Below are 22984 nucleotides of genomic sequence, written 5' to 3' on the forward strand. Positions count from 1 at the left end.
TTATGTTGTATGGCTGTAAAGTCCAAATTCTTTATTGATCAGATGTTCTTCAGAAGAGCATGTTATCAGGGCACAATGACACAAGCAATCTATGAACAAGTGAGGTTGGGAAATGTACCTGAAATATACAACTGCACTGAAGTATAAGATGCCAGTCATTTTCCACCTGTGGAGAGCTTATCTTCTCTAGTAAGAAGGAGTTTGAGAAAATCTGGGCTTTGCCATACTGCCACTTTGGAAAGGAGGCAGCTTGAATGTTCTCTACATCATAAGCCACATATGGGCTTTTCCCTCACCTTTTCTACCCCATTTCCAAAACAGGCTTCAACTTTACATCTGGAAGGCATCACCCTACTGTGTGTGCCTGCCTGTGGGTCATTTCCCTAGATGAGGTATTTGCCAATGACATTTTGCAATTTTCCCCTACCGCGGTGTTTCCCAAGCATCAGACTTCCACGCCACACATTTGCTGCCACATCCCTCTGCAGCTTGTAAGATGATTTAAGTAATATTTTCTTTAATAAATGCAGTATCTTTAACTTCAACAGTTGTATTTAAAAAGAAATTTCTCATTTACTGGTATCAATGAAACCCTGTAATCAGTTGAAATTAATGTCAAGTAACCATAAAAATGAACATTGCATGTAAATGAAACAATGTTATCAATGTTTGCTGGACACTCTTACTTCTCCAAGGATTGTTAAAAATGGAGATTAGCCAGTGCTAGAGAAGCAAAGGATATCTGGGCACCGACTTGAGATTCTGACCTTGGAGTACTCAGAATTACTGAGAAAGAATTGAAAATGAACTACATTGTACACAGGGCAATTCAGTATTATATAACATCTCATCAGTGTGTTCCCGAAAATCATCTCTGATGCCACCATTGGTATGTTTCCACACTTTGGTAAACCATGCCCAACCCAAAGGTCTTGAATCCTGATTTGCAATATTCCAGGGCTCTGCCCTTTGCTTACAGAATTAGAAGAGGAGATAATAGATTTTTTTAAAAAAAGATTGTCCATCCCACCCTTAAATATATAGTTCAATAAGAGCTTTGACCAATCAATGCCTAAGTTCAAAAGAGAGCTTCTAATTATAGTAGAAAATTTGGTCACCATAAAAAGACCAAGCAGAAAAAAAAGATTCTCAGTGGCCACTCAGTTCTTTGATTTACATTCTGAAATCTCGTAGAGACAAGGTTCTTCCTCACCATCAACTCAGCCACTAGACACATACTTAATGAGCACCTATGGAGCAAGGCCAAGACGGGGAATGGGTAAGCATGGCCAGATAAAAAACAATTCTTGGTATCAGACTAAGTACCACCAAATACTTTTGCCTCTTCTTAACTAGAAGAAGGTTTGGGAAATTTTTATAATAGTCTTACGTAGAAAACACTTTCCAATGTCAAGTCAGAGGACCCATTTTTCAAGAATTTAAGAGGAGACGATTCCTACTGCCCCTCTTCTTATTCAAGTTCTCTCATGGGTGATGGAGAGGAGTTAAGTAGGGGACACTTTCTCACACATTCTATCTGTAGACACTCAATACACCTGCTGAGTGTCAGAAGCAAAGCCAGAAAGAAGCTGGGGGGCCGATGAACACATTCTCACTACAAGAAAGAGATGCGTCATAGATTGAAAAGCATTCCTATCTACCCACGGATTTCTTTCATAAAGGAGGTTCTTGTTTTAAGGACAGTTTTGTGCCTCCGGACAAATGCAGGCATTCTTTAATGGCTGGAATTTAGTCATGACACATAGCAATGAGAGCTGGTCATGTCAGTTGACAGTAGTATGGTTAAAGAAAGATGATGATGTAAAAATCACAAGGCAAGCACTCCGAAAGGGTAGCTCTTTAAAAAAGATGTGTGATTTAATTCAATGGAGTCCTTAATTTTCAAACCTTTACAGCAAAATCTCCAATGACTCATAGATGTCAGTTTTGCTGGTCTAAGATACCTATCCTGAGACCTTCATTTTTTTATTACTCACAAGGAGATTTCAGCAGTTTTTAACCCAAAACATGTCTCTCATTTCTTGTTCTTTTTAACTTACAAATCATGGTGACACATGCATTCAATGGTGCTCAACAAATTTGTCAAATTTTTACATATTAAAATTCCTCTAAAAAAATCTTTACTGTAGACAGCAAAAATTTTCTAAACATAAAGTACCAGAAGTAAGCCATCCTTAAAACAACTTTCCATCTGCACCTGTTTCAGAAGACCTTTTCTGGGGTTGGTTGTACTATTTAGGTTAACTGAGATATTGACAATTGGGGTGAAGCAAATGACAACTCTAATTATAAATGGAGTCTCTGTTTCTAAGGTCTGTGTGATGCTTCTGAACATTTTTCAAACACACAGCCTGTAAAATGTCATTCAAATGTAAGTTAACATTAAAACTAGGCATCACTGCACCTGCTCCAGACAGCATTTTGAGGTTCTGCTCTTTAGGCTGAGGAAGGTGTTGACAATTTGCTCCACATTTCTTCTCTGTATCTGTAGGGCATATGCAAATAGTTCTCCCGACTTCCTAACTGCCAAGGTGGAGTGGTGGTAAGACTCCCAAGTCATAATACTAAATCCAAAAAGGATCATAAGCCTCCAAAGATGGACTAGGGCAAAGTCAGTCACTGCCAGCAGAAGCCATTAGTTACTACATATGCAACAGCCACCAACGGATATAAAGTTGAAACATGGGGTTAATAGGGTGGAGAGCCCTTTGCAGTCTTAGTGTAAGCAAGCAGGATTATTGGGAACAAACTCTGTTTATCCAATACCCAATGGACACAAGCGAAATTGTAGCAAAATACCATTTTTTTAAAATGATGAAGCAAAAACCAAAAGAGGATGAAAGGAAAAATTTACCAAAGCTTTCCAGTGAAAGATCCGAGCTTTCTAATAGAGCTCCAAGATAAATTTCACTTCCAAAGAATGTTGTATCCACAGTTCTACAAATCCCCGAGAAACTGAGAATGCGTTCTAAATAGAACCCCCATTTGCTGTGTACCTGTGGTTACATTTGGTTTGAGAGCAGACCACAATGCGTTCAGAAGGTACATGTGGGTTTTATCTCTGTGTGTGTTTTTGATAAACAGAAACAGCACAGATTAGGGGCTCTATCATGACACTCTAACAGTGGTGCATTTCACCAGGAGAAATTACAGGAGATGCTTTGATGTCAAACAGAGGTGGCTGCCTTTAAGAAAATGGTAAATTTAACTTTCTTTGGTTCAAAGCTCAGCAGTTCTCCTTGCTCCCCACTCATGTGAATGCTGCAATTTTCTTGTATTCACTTCCTCAATGACTTGCCATTAAACACCTACAAGTCATTTTACTGCAGCAGTTTGGTACTTGTGACACCCAAATGGGATGGAGAAGAGAAGAGGAGATATGGAGAAAAGAAAGAGAAGAAAGCTTCACATGGTTCCTGAGCTAAAAATTGTTTTCTTGAGTCCAGTATCACAAGCAATGAATTAAAAACACTTTGAGGGGAACTTGGGAGGAAAAAGAAAACAGCTGAAGTACGCAGACTGCATTTCATTACTGGTTCAAATTAGAGGGTGCAGAGGGTGAGCCAGGAAATAAACACATGCAATGAAAGGTCTCCAGCCTGTGGGCAAGGGAGAGTGAAAACAGCCCTTTATGAAAGTCAAGACACCTGAAGCCATGGATATCAGCGGTACGCAATGGCCAGTGTTTGGAGGAGAGATGGCTTCTTAACCACAGCAGGGTTACCTTTCCCCTCCCCAGGATCTGGATTTAAATAGATGATATTTACTCAGGGGGTCTTTCACTGATAGAAAAATATAAACCCACCATTTATACATATCTCTGCTTAATGCAAATAGCATATTTAAATTTAATTACTTGGAGCTTAAGGTGATTTTGTTCCCATTTCTTTCTCAATTCAACACCCCAGCTCTGATTTGCTCCTTATCAAAGGTTTGTGCATTTTAAAATGCTGTCAAGCATCAACATTAAATGCTTCAGAGCACTAATGATATCCTTGTGATTAAGGGTTTTGCGTCTCGGAGATGCTAGGAGCTCTGGTGCTAACATTAATTGTTTTCTTCTACACTCCAGATGGAGAGAAGGATTTCTCCTCTCAAGCTAGGCAATACCGATGGCATCAAACATAACTCAGCAATATGTATACGTTCTTCCTCTTACTATTATCATTACATCATTTTATAGTACAACAGTTTACAAAGTGCTTTCACATATACATGATTTTGTTTGCAGTGCATTCAATCAGCTGGGTCAACTCCTCTGCTATCTTTTAGGTAAAATCATTAAAATCCCCAACCACCCTCACTGGATGCATCATCAAAGTGAAAAGTCAGCTCCACCCCACCCCCGCCAGCTTTTAGTTGCTACATCATGCATCCACACAAGCACAGTTTCTCATAGTCAAAAAGTGAAACTGTTTCTAAAGCAAACCTGCAAAAGGTATAGAAAAAAAACTTGATTATTCCAAAATCGATATAGGATTTTTTCCCTTATTTGACAAAAGAAAACCATAGAACCAAATTTTCAGCCAAAATCTTTAGAAGCCTGTGAATTCAATGAAATTCATTTATATTTAGATGTGGAAGTATTCATATTTATTAAGCTTAAAGTTAGAATGTATGAGAGATGCATTTTTTCCATAAAGTGATTTCCAAGGTCAGAGCAGAGTCTATTTTAAACACATATTAGGAAATAAAGCAGTGCACAGCCACATTATCCTTCAGCAACATTTACTGAAGGATACAGTTGACCCACGCTGCCAATGATTTTAAGAGTCTGATTTTGGAGCACTGTAAATACTTGAACTAAATGATTCCAGAGTAAGACTTTGCAAAGTCTGTGATTCGGTTTTTACTTTTGGTTTAATAGAAGATGAAAATTTTGCAAGCCTTTTTTATTTCCCAGATAGATGGGACGGCACGTCATTTTCTTTGTGCCAGAGAGACGGGCAACAGATTATTTTCGACAAATCATTTACAGAGAGCTATTGGTTAAATTTTAAATGATAGAATGTGATGCTATTCTTAGCCTTCACGTTAATTGTTTGCATAAGGAAGTTGAAGGTGTTGAGTTGACCTCTTTGGCTAAGGCATCCAAAACTGTGAGATCCCTTCCCTTCTAGATAGAGCTTCCCAGCCAAAGACTACCTTCCTAGATTCCTTTGTATCTAAGGTAGTTCATGTGGCTGAGTTTGGGGTAATGGAATGTGGGTTGAAGTGATTTCTCCTCTTCTAGATCTGACCCATAAATAGCTCCCTGTGACTCTCCATTTTCTTGAACCCACAAGCCAGAGGGAGGTTAATGCCCCAGGCCCATCTTGGAAGCTCTACACCCAACAACCCCTCATCACCACCGACTGGATGCAATTTCAGCAAGAAATAATTTTCTATTGCAATAACCCATTGAACTGGCATTTGGGGTTAAAACAGGTACTCATTCAAGTGAAGTGGAGCCTTTTGGCAAAAAAGAGGTATTTGCGTATCACAACTAACTCAGATAAACTGTAGAAGTACTGTGGCCCACGGAAGATTGGTCTGTGGTTTTGCAGCCTCCTGAAAGGCCTTTGGGTTCCCTCCTGGAAACTCCAGCTCCTGGTCATGCACGATGAGCAGATATCCACCCATTTGTGAGAAACTGGAGCGCGCTGCCCCGAGGTCAGCAAAGTCAGTGACAGAGGCCGCGTGGCTTCCCAGGGACAAAATCACAGGCACCAGTCTTCTAACAGGGAATGAAATCGGCAGAATCGCAAAACACTGGGCCAAAAGATTCAGCTGATCTTGTGTTAATGCTAAATGGGAAAAGACAGTGGGGTTCTCAGAATGGTTTAGTTGAGTTTTCTTTGTAGAAAAGAGTTAATTTAGTTTTCACTGCATTATTAACTGCTTAAGCAGATGAAGACTTAGGTAGGCCCTTTGAATTGCCACAAGACAAAGAATGGGGAAAGGAGCAAATCAGATGCCAGTAAACTCCTGGGCAAGGCACTTGCACATACACGCACACCTGACATCATTTCATCCCTACAACTCTCTGAAGTAGTTATAATGATCACCCTTACATTTCAGATTTGGAAACTCAGGCACAAAGAAATTAAATAATTTGACCGAAGCTGTAAAATGAGATTTAAAACTCAAGTTCACCTGGCTCAAAAGTATGTGATCCTCCCTCTACGCCACATGTCTGTAATAACATACACACTAAACTAGCATTTATTGAGTAATTATGATGTGCTGAGCATTGTTCTAAATCTCTTGCAGGAGTTAATTCATGTAAACCTCACAAAAACTCTACGAGACAGGTACCATTATTATACTCATTTTATAGATCAGGAAGATAAGGTACGGAGAGTTTGAATAACTTGCTCCAAGTTATGGCTTATATGTGGTCATAATTCAAAAGTCTGGTCCTAGAGCCCTCATTCTCAACCACTGATCTATAGAAAGTGGCTGGTCTCCGCCCCTCCTTTCTCTGGTAAGAAATAGGAGACTTGAAGGTTTAAGTGACTGTTTTCCCACAGCAGTAGTGGCAGCAGCAACAGAGTAAATCTTTCTAAAGTCTGCTCTGTTAGGTACAGGGGTATCTATGTACATTGCGGGCTGTCAGAAACGCAGGGGTAAGTTAGATACGATCCCTGCTCACAGACAAACCTTAAAACTTTTGGTGCAGAATGAATTCACATTTGAACTAACCTAAAGAGCTGAGGCAAGAATAAAACAAAACAAATTCAATTACCAAATAAAATAGTAAGTCTTTGGAATTAGGGAAGGGGTAAGGATACAAGACAAGCTTCTGGAAGACTGGCAATGTTCTATTGTTCTGTTCCTTGGCCTGGGTGATGGTCACATAGGTGTTTACCTTGCTATAATTCAATGACTATACATTCGAGTCTTGCTCACTTTTCCATATGTGTATATTTCACAATAGAAGGGTATAAAACAAACACAAATGTTAGGAGTATTAAAAAGGAAGTATCATACTTATTACTAGAAAGATCCATACACAACATTTAGTATACCTCCTGGGTTAAGCCCTAAAGATGTCATGAAAGATGTAAGGTTTTGCAAATTAGAGCTTTTGCAACTTTTTAATCATTACGCTGAAACATACAGCAATCCTTGCTCTTCGTAGTAAATAAAATGCATTACTTAAATGTCTGTTTTACTTTTTTAAGTTAGCTAGTGTCTTGAATTAGCATTATTACAGGTACAGTCATAGGATCAGTTATAAAATTGTAAGTGGGTAACAGCTCAACTGGAAACCAAGGCCTGTGTCCACCAGAAGTAACAGGGAATTAACCTCAGGGGCACCCAAGTGTGTTTGCCGCAGTTCAAGTGTATCCTATGTTTCGTCTGGGAGCTGCTTGTTTTACTTTCTATTGCTTACTAAGAAATTTGTTGGCAGGTTCTGACAAGGATAGCTCAACACTTGCCAACAGAAACATGGCAGGATTCAATGTGTGTGTTTCCTGTTATAAGTAAGAATGCCAGTTTGAGGCAAACAGGAAAACAATCTTTCCACTGGAAGGCAATTTAGAAGAATTTGCCTGAGCAAGATAATTGTTTTAAGGTAAGAAAATGGGGTGAAGCTAGCAACAACAACAACAATAAATATATATTTTTTTCTCTGAATGCTTCAAGTGAGATGAATCTTCTCACTGGGTCTTAATGTGGTGTTGAAAGTTATCTAGCGTTTCCACTCTTAGTTAAAATTATTTTATGTGTAACTTGGTTACACAGGATGTGAGCCCTCACCAAATGGAGGCCTCCATGACCTACAATGCCCTCCAATCACTTCCTAGGGAAGATCAGAGAAAAAAAGTTCAAAAAAATTATTTTTTAAACAAACAAACAAACAACAAAAAATGCTCTCCAAAATTAATATGGAATATGGAGAACAAGGTAAGGAAAAGGTTCATTTTTACTGAGCAGAATACAGAAAAGAGAAAGGAAAGGATTAGCTGTTGTGAATCAAGGCTTCTGTTCCTTTTGCTGTCAACTCCACCAGGGAGCTTCAAGCATTCCAAGTCTGGAAAATAAAAAGCTATGCTGCAGGCTTCAGGTTCTCTTTGTTACTCAGACAGCTGCTAATCGTCCTGCTGTGTTAGGAACCCGCGAGACAATGCTGTAACATTTAGCTTTCTGACATCCAAAGAATCTAGCTCAGTCCCCAATTAAACAGGTATTAATCACAAAGACTCTAAAAGCCATGATGATAGATGCACCCAGTAAATCTTTGCTGTTGCCTTTACTTTTCACACTCAGATTTCTACATTTACAGGCAGAAATACTTAAAAGCCTGCTCCTGAAACTTGACCAGTCAGAAACCTGGTTCATTACTTTATATCAGATGCTTGATGATTTCCTACCTCTGAAAAGCCTTTCAGAAAGAGGTAAGACATTGATCATTCTGCTAAAAGAGCCTGTCTGCTTCAATAAATAGATCCACTATGGTTGTTGTCATCTTGACTTTTTAAGTGTGATAACTAATTCAGAAGTGTTGTGGCTTTGCCACTTGTTATAGGGAAATCCAAATCATCTGTGAAGTTAAAAAAAAAAAAAAAAGTCAGTGGATGAACCCAGAAAACATCAATGGGCAAAATATTAATACACTAGTAATACTAACGATCTCTTCCAATTCGGGCCAAATCATCTTCAGGTCATGAACCTGATTAGAGTGAATGAATGAAGAATATTAAACCAGATAATAGCAAAGAGTATGTGTTGGATGAATCCTTCTGAATTCCATGTTTTGAAATTTATGTTGATAAAAGGGACTCAGTGTTACTTTTTCATCAATTTCCATTTCACAAGGGCTTGAAGATAGCCTTATTTAACTCTGTCAAAGAGTATCATTTACAGCTTTTGTTATAAATAAGTGACTAGGTAATCAACCCCCAAACACACAAACAAATAAAAGTAATAATTTTCATAGCCCATATCTAATCACTATAATACACAATGAAGAGAAACGCACCAACACGAGAGGCTCATATGACCTCAGAGGAAACCAACATTAGCTATTCTGAGTTATTAGAAATCTTTTTAAATTAGATTTCTATTTTTTATTTCTCAAGCTAACGGAACCCATGAGACAAGTACAATATTTGCAAGGTGCCAGCTCAAGGGGCTGAATTCCTTGGCTTTCAATGGAGCCTGAATATATTATAAATTACTCCGTCCTCATCACTATCTCAGTGGTGGTCCACTGTCTTCCAAGTTGAAAGAGTTGGAAGTCAATAAATGTCACTTATGATATGAACACCTGTCGACTAAGACCTGGACTGAGACCAATTCCATTAACATAGTCATTCTATGGCTGCCAAATGGCCGGGCCTTGGACCACTTATGATATAGTCCCCATTCAAGGAGGTGACCTAAAGACAGAAAGGTCCAGAGTCCCATTAGTCATCTTCCAAGCCATCCAATTCTCCATCAGATATACTGTTGGAATGGGATACCTAGTTTTTTAATCATCATTTAAAAAGATCACGTGAGCTGCTCAAAAAAATGTCATGGTGACCATAAATTGAAGAAAGATGCTCTTTAGCATTGTTACCAGTCACTGTCCTTTAGACCTAAGAAATTATTTTTTAGCAACTTCTATTTCTTTCTCTTGTTGCACTTAAAACACATAGGCAGAATAGAGGAAAAAATGAAAAATATTTGACAAAGTATAAATCATAGCATGAAATTATAGGCTACCAATGATTCCTGACAAGGCCAGATAGCCATGGTGGTAAAAACTCAGTTGCAAATCAATGTGTTCTGTGCTATTTGGAATTCTTCCAAGTCCAAATGTTGCTTGGCTTAAAGCACAATGTCTAGGGGCTGAGAAGTGATGATCACGGACAGTAAACTAGAATGTTACAAGCAGGGGAGAGAGACAGAAAGAGAAAGAGACAGCGAGAGAGAAACAGGAAGAAGGCCACTGGGGTGAAGTTCCGAGACTCCTCATCTTTCTTATTGCCAGTTTGGTTCTGCTGCATGGAAGTCTGGGGAAGTTCCAAACATAGGGGATCAAAATATTCTGAGGACAATATTCATGATCCATAGAATGCTGAGAAGGTGGGTTTTAGTATCACCTCAGGGAACCTCTGCTTTATATATGGCTAAATCTTTCCTGCCCTGTTTCTTGCTTGCTATGTAGACAAGTGTAAGGAAGCACCTGGTGAGTGGAAAGAAGTGGGATAAAGACCTTTGGGTTAAATTACAGTCGGAACATTTTCAGAACGCATCCTACACAAATGGTCACCGCACGGTATGCTCTCTGAAAATGTGGCCATGAAATTATATTCTTGCAGCCCTCATATTTGAAAATCTGTCTTTTTGGCAATTTTCTTAAAGGCTATGATACAGGTTAGGAACAGGATAATCATTTAGGAGAAGAGGTTTTAAGCTTGGAAATCTGCAACCCTAGAATTGTATTTTTATTTTACTTTTTATTTTTAGAGTATCAGCCAGAAACTAAGTTCTATGTGCTAGATAGTTTAAATATCTATAGGCATTATAAGAATGAGGCAGAAACAACTGAGCTATTAAATTTTAAAATGTTATTAAGGTCAATAGATATCTTCAACCGGATCTGTGCTTGAGAATTCAAGACGACTTTTGTAGTCATAAGGAACAACAAATAATGTACTAGGAAAGCCATTACTGTTTTAGGACCTGTTTTTTGTTTTTGTTTTTTTAAAGAAAAGAAAGAGAGAAAACCAGGGGGTTCACAGCATCTCACAGGGACCTCCCTCATGAACACAATTTGCTGAAGTGTGAAATTCAGCATAACCGGCTCCGCCCACGTAAGTCAGTATTTAGTCCATTCCTATATCCTGGAGGAGCTTATCAGGATTGCATCTCACCTAGAAATAGTTTTACAGCGTGATGTCTAAGAAAGACACTGGAGCAAGGCTCCTGCACACTATGGAGGAAGTTAATGGAAGTTATTTTTTGTGTTTTCTGAAATAGGAAGAGGAAAAAGAAGTGGAGGGAAAGAGAAAATGCTACCCTCCAACAAACACGTACAGTTAAGGCGAATCCTTGAAGAGTTTACGGTGAGATTGAAAGGGCTTCTCATTGATATTTCTCCCCAAACAATACATCTTTACATGATACGAGGATTTCTTAAATATATTGCCAGCCTCTTAGAGCCACACCTGAATTAGTTGACTGTTCTGCACTGGAGTGTACAAATGAAGGCCGTAAACACAATATATGCTTCTTAAAATTTCTGTCCACTGCTCGTGGCTACAAAATGACACTTTCAGAGGGTAAGGTTCTGCTAAAGTTGTTCTCCTTGCTTCTAATATAAAACAAAACAATAAGAACCTTTATCATAAGCCTTAATAATAACCCTGTTCCTACTGTAAATGGAGAGAAATGAGATGATGTTAGCTCCAAGAATTTTCAAATCTCCAAAAGCATTCTCCTAAAAAGTTTCCTAAAATCACACCCTCCTGGGAACCCTATAGGATTAGGATTAGATTCAGTGGGTTTCAACATGAGCCTCATCAATAGTTTTCAGATAAAATAAAAGTCTTTGGTTATCTTATTTCTTTATTTATCTTTAGATAAAAAGAAGTCTTTGATTATACTTGAGAGTATACAGAACACTTGATCAAGCTTTCTGCTGGTTACATATTAAAAATCCCTGGCTTGTGTATACGTGTGGTCCTAGCTTTGAAACAGAAACATGAACGAAGTTGTGCTCCTATTTAACTTCACATTTATGCTCAAAATACACACTTATTTTACCAAAAAAAAAAAAAAAAAAAAAAAGGATTGATTCAAGAGACAGATTTCCAGCTTGCAGTATGTCATCTAGAAAAACACAAACTCTCCAGGAAGTCATTGTAAGCTACGCCCTTTGCAGTGTTTGTACTAATGGATGGATCTTACCCAAGCTTGCAACACACTGTGAGCCTGTTGGTGGCAGGTCACTATTTAGCACCCACTGAGAAGTTGAAGCTACATATTTAAGTCTTGTTTGTATGCCCATGTCACAGACAAAAGGTTCCTGGATAAGAATTTTTTAAAAACTTTTCTGTCCCACAGCCTTTACGAAAAGGATTTTTTTTGAAAGTGATAGCCAAACTGCCTGAAAAATTTGTGTACTGGAAGATACGAATCAAAAAGGGGTGGACCATGTTCTTTATCTTTTCTCCACTTTTCCCTCCCAAGAGTAACAGCAAGAACAGAATAGTAATAGAAAAAATATTTCATGTCTCTATCATTTTACCCATAAAGTATTTTAGATAGATATCAGGGAGTGGCCCCTGTACTTTTTCATAACAAAACAAAACCCAAAAGATGGTCAGAGGAGAACCACAGTACAGTTCGTGTAGATCAGGCCTACCAACTCAGCAGAATAGAGAAAGAAGAAATAGAATCTAAGAGTGATTTCTTCAGCTCTGTGTCTATATAGGCGGACATTTTGATGACCGTTCAGCCAGATTCCCACAGTGCTCTGGGTGCCAGCCCTCACCTACGGAACCAAATCATTAGTGACATTTCCCAATGAGGAAGCCGATGGGTTCACTAGGCAAGCGACCACACTGACTGGCACCATCTCTCGTTTTTATCATTGCATTTTCAGGGGAACCTGGGGAACCTCCTTCATTTCTAATTTTGGCAGAAGCAAAGAATGAGAAAGCATGAGTGCAGGTTGTGGGGGGAGTGGGGGGTGGAAAGGTAGACACTAGAAGAAGGCCCATTAAATAATAGAGATTTTTTAATACTGACAGATAGACCAAAAGTTTGCTTATCTTGACAGATTAAAAGGTAAACCCTAAAAAAATCCTCACCAGTCTTTACCTGAAGACAACATGCAGCATATCCTCTTACTGTATACCCACATCACAAAAATGCCACAGGGATGCTGAGACTCAGAGGAATTCTCTATGTATTTGGGTGACATGGACAGGCATTTCCATTAGTCCCTGTAGATTTAAGATGTCTTAATGCAAGATTAGTCCTGCAGCCTGGCTTTTGGGTTTTCAAGGTGTTTAAAGGCGGTGGGGGGGGGGGGGGGGGGGGGGGGAAGGACTATTTAAAGACATCAGCAGGGGGTTAATGGAGGCTTTGATAAAATTTCTCTGGATCTTTTCATTGATGTTCAATTGCAGACTGGTTTCTGGAGACCTGTCTGGCTCCTCTGGGGAGACAGTAATTAATTGAGCCAGTTGGAGTGGCAACTAGATAATTTAGAAGCCCACCGGAAACGCCTGCTAGCCCTGCACTGCCCATTTCTCATCTCAGCCAGGCACTTATTTTTTAAATCTCTTGATGGCTTCTCCAGAGAGTGTAAAAGTCGGTGGTTAGTGTTCGATGGAACAAGCACAACACTGAGAGATGAGAAACAAATCAGAATTAGGCTGTCAAGTGATTGCTGGTGAATGAATTTCCCTTCTTACAAATGAACATGCATATATCTTTCTGTAGGAGCAGAGGGAAAGGACTCAGGAAAAAATAGCATTCTCAGTCCTGGGTGTATCAATAAAGACTTCATTTTCTTAGAGTGGAATATTCACATCTTTTTAGAAAAAATGCAATCTAACTTTTACTTATATGCAATAATTACCACTAAGCTCTATAGACATACTATTTGTCTGTGCTGTTCAGTCAACCTTGAAAAGTCGGATAATTTAGTAGGCTCATTCCTGAGGCTTTTATTTTTTTTCCTCCTCACCAGGGCTTGTGGCACCCACCCTGAATACAAATTCACAGACACTGGGGCCACACACAAGAGGCTGCGCCATTGTATATCTGCTGGTTTATTTTATTTTTAATTACGATCATAATGAGTGAGTATGCTTATTAATTACAGTAGTAGCAACAGTATTCTGGAAATGAAATTCTTTTCAGTATAAGGTTAGAATCAAGAGACTGTTTCTTTAAAAATAAATAAATAAAGTACTGCATTTTTTTAAAAATGTGCATTTCATAGGCCTTATGAAGTAAACCAGGATCCCATGGCTAGACCAGAGCTGTTAATGAGAAAACCACAGCCTGGCTCCTCTGAAGCTCACTGTGTGCTTGCTTGGGCCTATAATTACCAGGCACAGAAAGGACTCTGCAACCGGCTACCATTCCCTACTAACAACTGAGGATGTGCAAACGACGTTTCAGCAGAATCTCTCAGTGGAATTGCTTTGCTGTCTGTTTGAAGGATTTTAAAATGAGTCTTTAGAAGGAGTTCTTCATTTTATAGATTTCACTAGTGCCATCATTTGTTTTTCCTTTAAATTTCTTAGGTGTAAGGAAAAATAATATGATTTACTGGAGATCAAAGGCAAGCATGAAATCATCTCGGAGGGAAGATAAGGCACAGGAGCAGAGCATAGCATTATTATTATTATTATTATTTTGAGATAGAGTTTCACTCTGTCGTCCAGGCTAGAATGCAGTGGCAAGATCTCGGCTCACTGCAGCCTCCGCTTCCCAGGTTCAAGCAATTCTTGCGTGCCGCAGCCTCCTGAGTAGCTGGAATTACAGGCATGCACCACAACACCCGTCTAATTTTGGTATTTTTAGTAGAGATGGGTTTTCGCCATGTTGGTTAGGCTGGTCTTGAACTCTTGGGCTCAAGTGACCCACTCGCTCAGTCTCCCAAAGTGCTGGGATTACAGGCATGAGCCGCTGCACCAGGCTAACACAGAATTATTTAAAAAGAAGACTGCCGTCAGTAATGATAGGACCTAGGCAATAGTGTGAAGAATGCATACTTTAAAGCGAACCAGAATATCAGTGAAGCATGTCCCACATAATCCATTTAAATCTGAGTGCCAATGGGAAAAGATTTATGGCTCAAGAAAGCAAAGTTATGACTGAAATCCTAATTATTTTAGTTAATTTTTTTTTTTTCTGAGTCAAAACCTTTACAAAATAAGGTGTCTTGCCAAATGGAAAGATTGTTTCAAATGTTGAGATTTACCTAAATGTTACCCATCGCATCGTTTGCCAAAACAATTTTCCACAAATGATATCAGTATCTCAATATCTTCTCAACCTGGTTTCTTATTGGTCTCCTTTCTTGATTTAGTACTCCAGAGCTCAGATGAGCAAACATTTTGTGTCAGCAGTGAGACAGTGCCTATGTTCTCTTTGCCGGACATTTGCTCTCTGTTGTACCTACTCAACTATGCCACTGTCACGTGAAAACACTCTTACACAATATATGAACACATGAGTGGGAATTTGCTCCAGTAAAACGTTATTTATGAATGCCAATACTTGAATTTTATATAATTTCCAAATGTCACAAAATATTATTCCTTTTTTTATTACGTTGAACCCATTAGAAATATAAAAGTCAATATTCGTGGGCTGTCCCAATCTGGAGGACTGGATTTGGCTCTTGGGCCACAGCTTGCTGACCCCTGCTTTAGGGCACTAAAAAGAAGCAAACATTTGTGCCTTAAAAATACCATCATTTGGCCAGGCGAGGTGGCTCACACCTGTAATCCCAGAATTTTGGGAGGCTGAAGCAGGCAGATCACTTGAGGTCAGGTATTTGAGACCAGCCTGGGCAACATGGAAAACCCCATCTCTACTAAAAAATACAAAACTTAGCTGTATGTGGTGGCACTCGCCTGTAATCCCAGCTGCTCAGGAGGCTGAGGCATGAGAATCGCTGGAACCTAGGAGGCAGTGGTTGCAGTGAGCCGAGATCACATCATCTCATTTAGGTTTAGTATTCCAATACAATTCTCAGAATCAGCAGGAATGTGCTTTCTGGTTGTCCCTTTGATCTCAGACCACATCTCAGGTCCACTCCAGAGGTGCCCCTCATACCTAACCATGGGCCAGAACCACCCACTGTCACGATTTGTCTTTCAACACCTTCATTTCAGGCCAAACTGGACTTCCCAACATCTCATCTTTCTCCCTTGTCCTTTCTGCTTTTAGGGATAATTATGCAGTAGTCCTGTTATCTGACAATTACATTTATCTCAACATAGTCAGAGGCAGAATTTTATATACCGAAGCTGAAGCAGTTTGTATGGGCCCTTTCTGAAGCTCTGCTCCTGGTCTGATATTTGTAATTTTGTAGGGTTTTATTGTTTCACCCTTAATCACACAAAAGTTGTTTAAGTTTTAAACTCCACAAAGTCTGGCTCCGCCATGCCTACAGCATATTACCTACATCGATTGCTGTAAGATTTTCCCCTTTCTCCCACCATTTTCTTGAAGCTTTCCTCTTACTATCTAGAAGACAGGTAGCAATTATACCCAGTGGGGATGAGAATTCCCACTGTTCTCCATTATCCCACTCAAATCACATAATACGTCTAATTAAAAGATGGCAGAGAGAGAAAGAATGGGAACTTACCAGTTGAGTAATAAAAGACAGTGTGCCTCTTATACTTAGTTATTATCTTTTCTTTATTCATTATTTTGGTTTTATTAAATTTATCATTACTTGACAAAGAGTTAACTGATTTGTTTTTACTGTAAATAAACGTTAGTCAACAAACAGATGGAACTGTATGACTACATGTTGCAGAGTGGCATTATGATGAGGTGTAATGCCACTTTATTGCTGTTTTTTTGTTTTTATTTATTTATTTTTATTTTTTTGCATTCAGTGCTTAATTGTCAAACCCTAGAGAACAAGGCCAACCTGACAAGCAGCACCAGTTCATCTGATGGCAAAACAGCTACAACAGGATTCATGAGGGGTCTTGAAATGCCCTTTATAACTGCCTGTTCTCTGAGAACTGTAATGGGAGCATCATGCTCTCAGCATGGGGCAGTGAAGCCAGAGAAATGTGGAATCTTCCCTATGTGTTGAACCATAGGCCAGCTCAAGCAAAGGCCAGTTGGCTATGGAACCCTGAAGTGGTGGGCACTGCTATGAAGTCTGTTCTTAAAAACTATTGCTAGAACAGAGTTTTTCAGCCTTAGCACTATGGACATTTTGGACCAGAAAATTCTTTATTGCAGGGGTAGGGGATGTTGTGTCGTGAATTACAAGATGTTTATCAGCATGCCTGGTTTCTACCCACTAGATGCAACAGCACCAAAAAATTGTCTCTAGACATGGCCCATTAGGGGTAGGAGCAGAAACCACTCCCAATGTAGAACAACCGTTCACTATCTTAGTGTTTTTCCCCGACAACGTAAATACCTTGGCAGGGCAAGGAATTGGAGAGATGGAGGGCAGACAGAATTCAGGTGATAATTCTGCTGAAGCATTTTTAGAGTGTTTTCCCACTCTTAGAATTGCATTGAGAGACCATTTCTAAACATGTTAGAAAAATAAGCCTTACTTCTTCAGGTTCATAGCTCAAGGTTACATACTTAGAATCACAGAATTTTGAAACAGAAAAGATCTCAGAGATTAGCTAGTTTAAATAATTATGTAATTCATCAAATATTTTAAATCCTCCAAACTAAGCATGCTACAGATGTTTGTTTGTCACTAGGACACCATGGCTGTGCTAGAGAGAAAAGACCAGATCTTTCCATTATGAAGTATCTAGAATAGCATCACATGCAAAGTAAAAACCAAAAATGGACATCACTGCCTCTGGGTGCAATTTAGGGTGAGGAGAGAACACCATTCATGGGGGTTGGGTCGATAATGATTTAAAACACCAGTATATGGTCCAGCCTCATAGCTAGAAAACCAAGCAAAGGCGGTGGGAGATGAACGGCAAGAAACGATTCAGAGATATTAAGGTACTGCTGGCTGCCATCGCAGCCTTTTTAACAACAACAACAACAACAACAAAACTTCACAGGTCTGTTGCTTGGTCAGAAAACCATGTTTCATTTACACAGCATTTCTCCCTCCTGGTGACACATCCTGTATTCATTTGCCTGATGGTCCACTTAAGTAAAAGTAAACCAAAGGAAAGCCATCCAGAAAACACATCACCCAGCAGTCTGCCATTTTTCATAAACATCAGGACTATCTGCTTCTAAACAAAAGACAAAACAGTTGTTACAGGATGAAAGGATGAAGGAAAGTGGAATCTCATTTTGTTCCTTTTGGCCTGTAATGTAGAAAAGTAACTTTTGGGGGAGCTCCAAGAGCTTCCTCTTCTCCAGTTTTACTGGGTACAACTTCAGCTGGAATAAGTAACACCTCCACCCTTACTCTTTTCCCACCTCTTCCCTTCATTGTTTCTGGCATGGAGGTGAGGCTGGGAGTGACTCATCTCATTAGAGAATTTGGGAGAAGTACTGTGTCCTCAGCTCCACCCACTCTCAGACCTGCCTATCTGCCTATCTGCCTACCTGCCTGCCTGCACAGAGTGTCCTTCCAACAACCTTAGCGGGGCAGGCAGAGAGCCTGCAGTTAGCCAGCTGGGCTGCAAGTGTCACTAAAGCAAGCCTTTTTGGCCACAGATAGAAAGCTCGCATCCTTCCATCAGCTTATCAGCAAAAAGCTGACAGACATTCAGATTTCCTTTGTCTTCTGTGTCAACTGGTTTTCAACCCAGAATGGGAGGGAAAGGTTGGTTATTAACCCCCTAAGACCCCAGGAGTAAGATTTGGGTTAGGATTGTTTAAATAACCTTGTGAGAACACAGGCCCATTCACACCACATTCTACAATTAAATGATCAAAGCCCAGTGAAATCTCCATCTCCATGCCCAGATACTCACATAATCTGGTCTCACAAATGGGGAGAATGCCAAACTGAACACATGAGTGCTATTCATTATCTCCTAATTTTAAAGGAAAGCAACTTTCTACTTTCAGGAGTAGGATTCTCCCTGGTTTTTAGTACTGGCTCTGACATTAGCATGGATGAGTCACCTCACCTTCATGGAGCTGCTCCTCAACTCTTAAAGTCTCAAGGGCAGTGAACATAGGACTCAAAAATTCTAGCAGGTTTTGTGTGATCGACTTGATTTATTATTTTTAACGTGTTACTGATGAGAGAAAGAACCCCGTGAAAACAGAGCAAAGATGGAGAACCACTAACTTCTGGGGCCTCCAGGTGCTAAATGCTAACATTCATTAATTCTATGTATTCCTTATAGAGTGAGACATCATTGCCTATAGTGGTCCTCAAGGAATTTAATTTAATGAAATGATAGGAGCAATTGCAATTAGAATATAATTGTGTGTATGCAAATATGCTTAGGGGAGCTTTGATAGAGTTTACGGTTGCTACATTCACCCAGAATTTTGGCCTACATTATTAATTTGCACTACTACAAAGAAAGGGTTTGTTAATCAAAGGTAAACTATCCTGATGATTTGAATTAGAGAACTTCAAATTATGGTAGGATAATGAAGCAGTGCTCCGCACATATACAATTCTCTCCTAAGTGAAAGCTTTCTGGCTGGCCACATAGGAGGTCTCCTTATTGAAAGATTTATTTTTAATTTTGAACAGCTTCCCAGCATTACCCTTCATGAAAATTAAAATAAGGAGCTGGAATTTTGTCCTGTTCAGCAAACCTCCTGGCAGGACTACATGCCATGGCAAAGAAAACCTTATTGTGTCAGAGTAATTCTCTGTCCGCTTTCCTCCTAAATCTAGAAGAATTATACCTACATTTAAAATAAAACTTCACCCCAACCCACTCTGCCCCCGGAAATGTTTTTGCACATTTTCTTCTTTTGGAGGATTTCAGTGTGTCTTCTTTGGGCTCTCTGGACCTTTTGCCCAGGTAGGTGTTGACATAACTTCTTGGCTCAAATCTCTAGGTGTACAGGGAGTCACAGAAATCTCCCGTCCTCAGCATGCCTCCCACAGGCTTTTCTCTGCCAGGGAGAATGACTTCACCTTTTACAGATGAGGCTCCAAAAGTCCATTCCTAATTTTAATTTGGTTAAGAACATGATGCAGTGCTTGCGAATGAATAGCCAAAAAGGTAGCAGGGGGCTGCATGTAAGAATACTGATTGGATCATCAACCAGATTCTCCAGACGGTGCCGAAATCGTTCTGCTCTGCATCAGCTCCTAATTCAGAGAGACCAGTGGCACTGATGCGTGTTCCCAGGATCTGTGTGTAGTATTTCCATTGCGTTCTTCCAAAAGAGAACTAATAAAACGTTGGCAATCACAGAGTACTCATATTTCTATCAAAGACTCCTAAATCATACTAGTCTTTCTAGAAAAATGAAACTAATGACCACTAACAGTGTTCACAACCTAAAAATACAGAATTAAAAGACAAAGGCCTAGCTGGATGACCCGTTCACGTTAGGGATTTTAAAAGACTGTTCACGTCTGTAGAGCTGAAGATACATTCCGGTAAGACTCGCCATTCTAGCCCCTGCTCAAAACCTTCCCCAAGTCTTACCTTTTTTTTTATTCCAAAGAGTTCAGGGCAAAATGAAAAAATAATGGCTTTGGATTGGGACACTGGAATCGTTTTCACTTATAGGATCAATTAGTATAGATATTTTACTGAACTATTGAGTGCACTTACTGAAACATTCATTTAAAAGAAAAGCGCAGTTAGAGGCGATAGGATTGTTGGCAATTTATAATCCTTTTCCGGCAATGTTTTCTATCCCGAGAGCCTCACAAAGAATAAGCCACAGTTCTGTTTCCTTTCTCCTCTCTAACTCTCTAGAAATAAAAAAAGCCGGCAATGTAAAACTCCTGGAGGGGTGGTAACTTTCAGGGAAGGAATACAGATGAGTAAGTCAGAAGTGAAAGCCTAGAAACCTAGATTTTCAAAATATTTGATATTCAGGATTTCATGACAGTTCTGCGATTAACTCAGTAGAAACACTTCATGAACAGGAAATGTTTTCTAGTCATCTGTATTAGCAGAAAGTGATATAGGAATTGGAGGAGATTGGCCGCCCCCCCTCCCAGCCCCCACGTCAATCATGAAATCAACTATAAAGGTAGCTGTAATCACGCCTGTAATCCCAGCACTTTGGGAGGCCGAGGTGGACGGATCACGAGGTCGGGAGTTCGAGACCAGCCTGGTCAATATGGTGAAAACCCGTCTCTACTAAAAATACAAATACAAATTAGCTGGGCACGGTGGCACACGTCTGTCGTCCCAGCTACTCAGGAGGCTGAGGCAGAAGACTTGGTTGAACTTGGGAGACAGAGGTTGCAGTGAGCCGAGATCACGCCCCTGCACTCCAGCTTGGGCAACAGAGTGAGACTCTGTCTCAAAAAGAAAAAAAGAAAAAAGTAGCTGCAAAACTATTAAGTGTAGTGTCTTAAACTTCGTTAACTACAGACATAAAGATGTACATGGAGGTTCTAGTATAGGTCCATCTAGATCATTTATAATATTTTACATTAAAGCATAAGCTCAAAACTATTGCTGCTAATGCTTTTGTTAGAAAATATAACAAATGCCAATAGAGCACTCTGTATTGGTAAAAGTAAATTTTATAATTGTACATAATCTATAAGTGCTCCAATGTCCAGCCATGGACATTATAATTAAAATGATCGAGATGAATCCCATCCACCATGGAGTGACTCAGCTCATTGCAACCTCTGACTGCTGGACTCAAGCAATCCTCCCACCTGAGCCTGCTGAGTAGCTGGGACTACGGGTTTGCACCGCCGTGACTAGCTAATTTTTGTATTTTTTTGTAGAGATGGGGTTTCATTGTGTCACCCAGTCTGGTCTTGATCAAACTCTCAGGCTTAAGTGATCCACCTGCCTGCCCTGGCCTCCCAAAGTGCTGGGATTACAGGTGTAAGCCACCGTGCCCAGCCCCTAAGTATCTTTTATATTATAACACAGCTCCCAGGCTTACTTGGTTCTACTTCAATTATAGCAATTTATTATAATTCATTATTTTAAGCCTTTTCTCTATATACATTCAGATCATACAATAAAGTAGATTCAATTCCTACCTGCTTGGTTGGTTGTCACAGTGACAGAAACTGATTGGTCTGGGCTAGGGTTATATTTGGACACTCCATTCACAGCCCAGATTTCAAAGGTGTAATTGGTATGAGCTAGGAGGTCAGTGATGGAGACTTTGGTGGTCTTCAAGCCATTCTGCTGTGGGGTATAGTGGACCCCACTTCCACAGGGTCGGCACTTGCTGGGGTCACCAGCTCCACATTTCTTGCATACCACATTGTAGGAAATGTCCTGGCGGCCACCTGTATTCTGAGGGCTACTCCATTCCAAGTTCACAGATGTCTCGTTGACATTTGAAATCAAGTTCAGGGGAGCAGATGGTGGACCTGGAGAAAGAAAACCACATCATCACACCAAGAACCGAAATATTCTTTTGGAATCTCTCAGAGCTTGTATTATTTCCTGCAGCTCTCCAAAGTAAGCCAAACCCACTTGGAAAGCAAAAAGCAAATCAAGCCAGCATAAAAGATCTTTTAAAAGAACAATATAATAGAAGGCTGTTACGTGTCATTCTCTTTCCTGCGCAAACAAACAAGGCATCGGTTGTCACTTTGAGATGTGAAGCAACTCTCCAGCAAATGGGCTCCAAGCCCAGGCTTTCCCTCTGAAGTGGCAGAAAAATATCATAATTTATCTAGTTTCCATCTTATCATCTAAAAAAGCGAAAGGGATTCTAGTTCCCAGGGCTGTTGTGAGACTCTGATAAATTAATAGTTATACACCACTTCTGAAGATAAATTATAATTCCTAAGTACAGCGTGTCGTCAATAGCAAATAAAATTAACAGAACTGTAGAGATGTGCCTCTGCAGTTCAACATGGCAGTGGAGGGGTAAGCTCTTTATGGGTAATTAGTAGGAACTGGTTTAACGCAGTTGCAGAGATGTTGAAGATAGAGCTGTGGAGAGATGGCCGGGGTTTTGTTCAAGGCTCCCAGACCCCTCCTCCTGCCCTTTAACTTATGCATTCCCACCAACATCAAAGAGTTTCTGAAATATGGGTGATGACAGTGGTTGTTATGAAACAGAACAACTGATCATCAACAACATAATGGATGGTTAAAAAATAATATTAATAATAAAAAATAAGACTGTAGATCATGATGAAACTCTTGTTTCTTGATGTAGACTCATAGATTCCTTTTTTTTTTTTTTTTTTTTT

The 22984-nt window shown here is 39.7% G+C and overlaps 1 protein-coding gene across 2 annotated transcripts in view; it reads right to left on the reverse strand.

Annotated features, from left to right (window-relative positions):
- EPHA4 (EPH receptor A4) overlaps positions 1 to 22984 on the reverse strand; it is a 155048-nt gene that overhangs the window by 41734 nt on the left and 90330 nt on the right. For both annotated transcript variants that reach the window (XM_003907996.3, XM_009183166.3), the window contains exon 5: positions 21812 to 22150. In XM_003907996.3, the coding sequence (XP_003908045.1) occupies positions 21812 to 22150 (339 nt within the window). The remainder of the gene's footprint in view (positions 1 to 21811; positions 22151 to 22984) is intronic.

Source organism: Papio anubis, chromosome 10 (genome assembly GCF_008728515.1).
Source record: "Papio anubis isolate 15944 chromosome 10, Panubis1.0, whole genome shotgun sequence".
In the NCBI taxonomy this organism is placed as follows: Eukaryota; Metazoa; Chordata; class Mammalia; order Primates; family Cercopithecidae; genus Papio; species Papio anubis.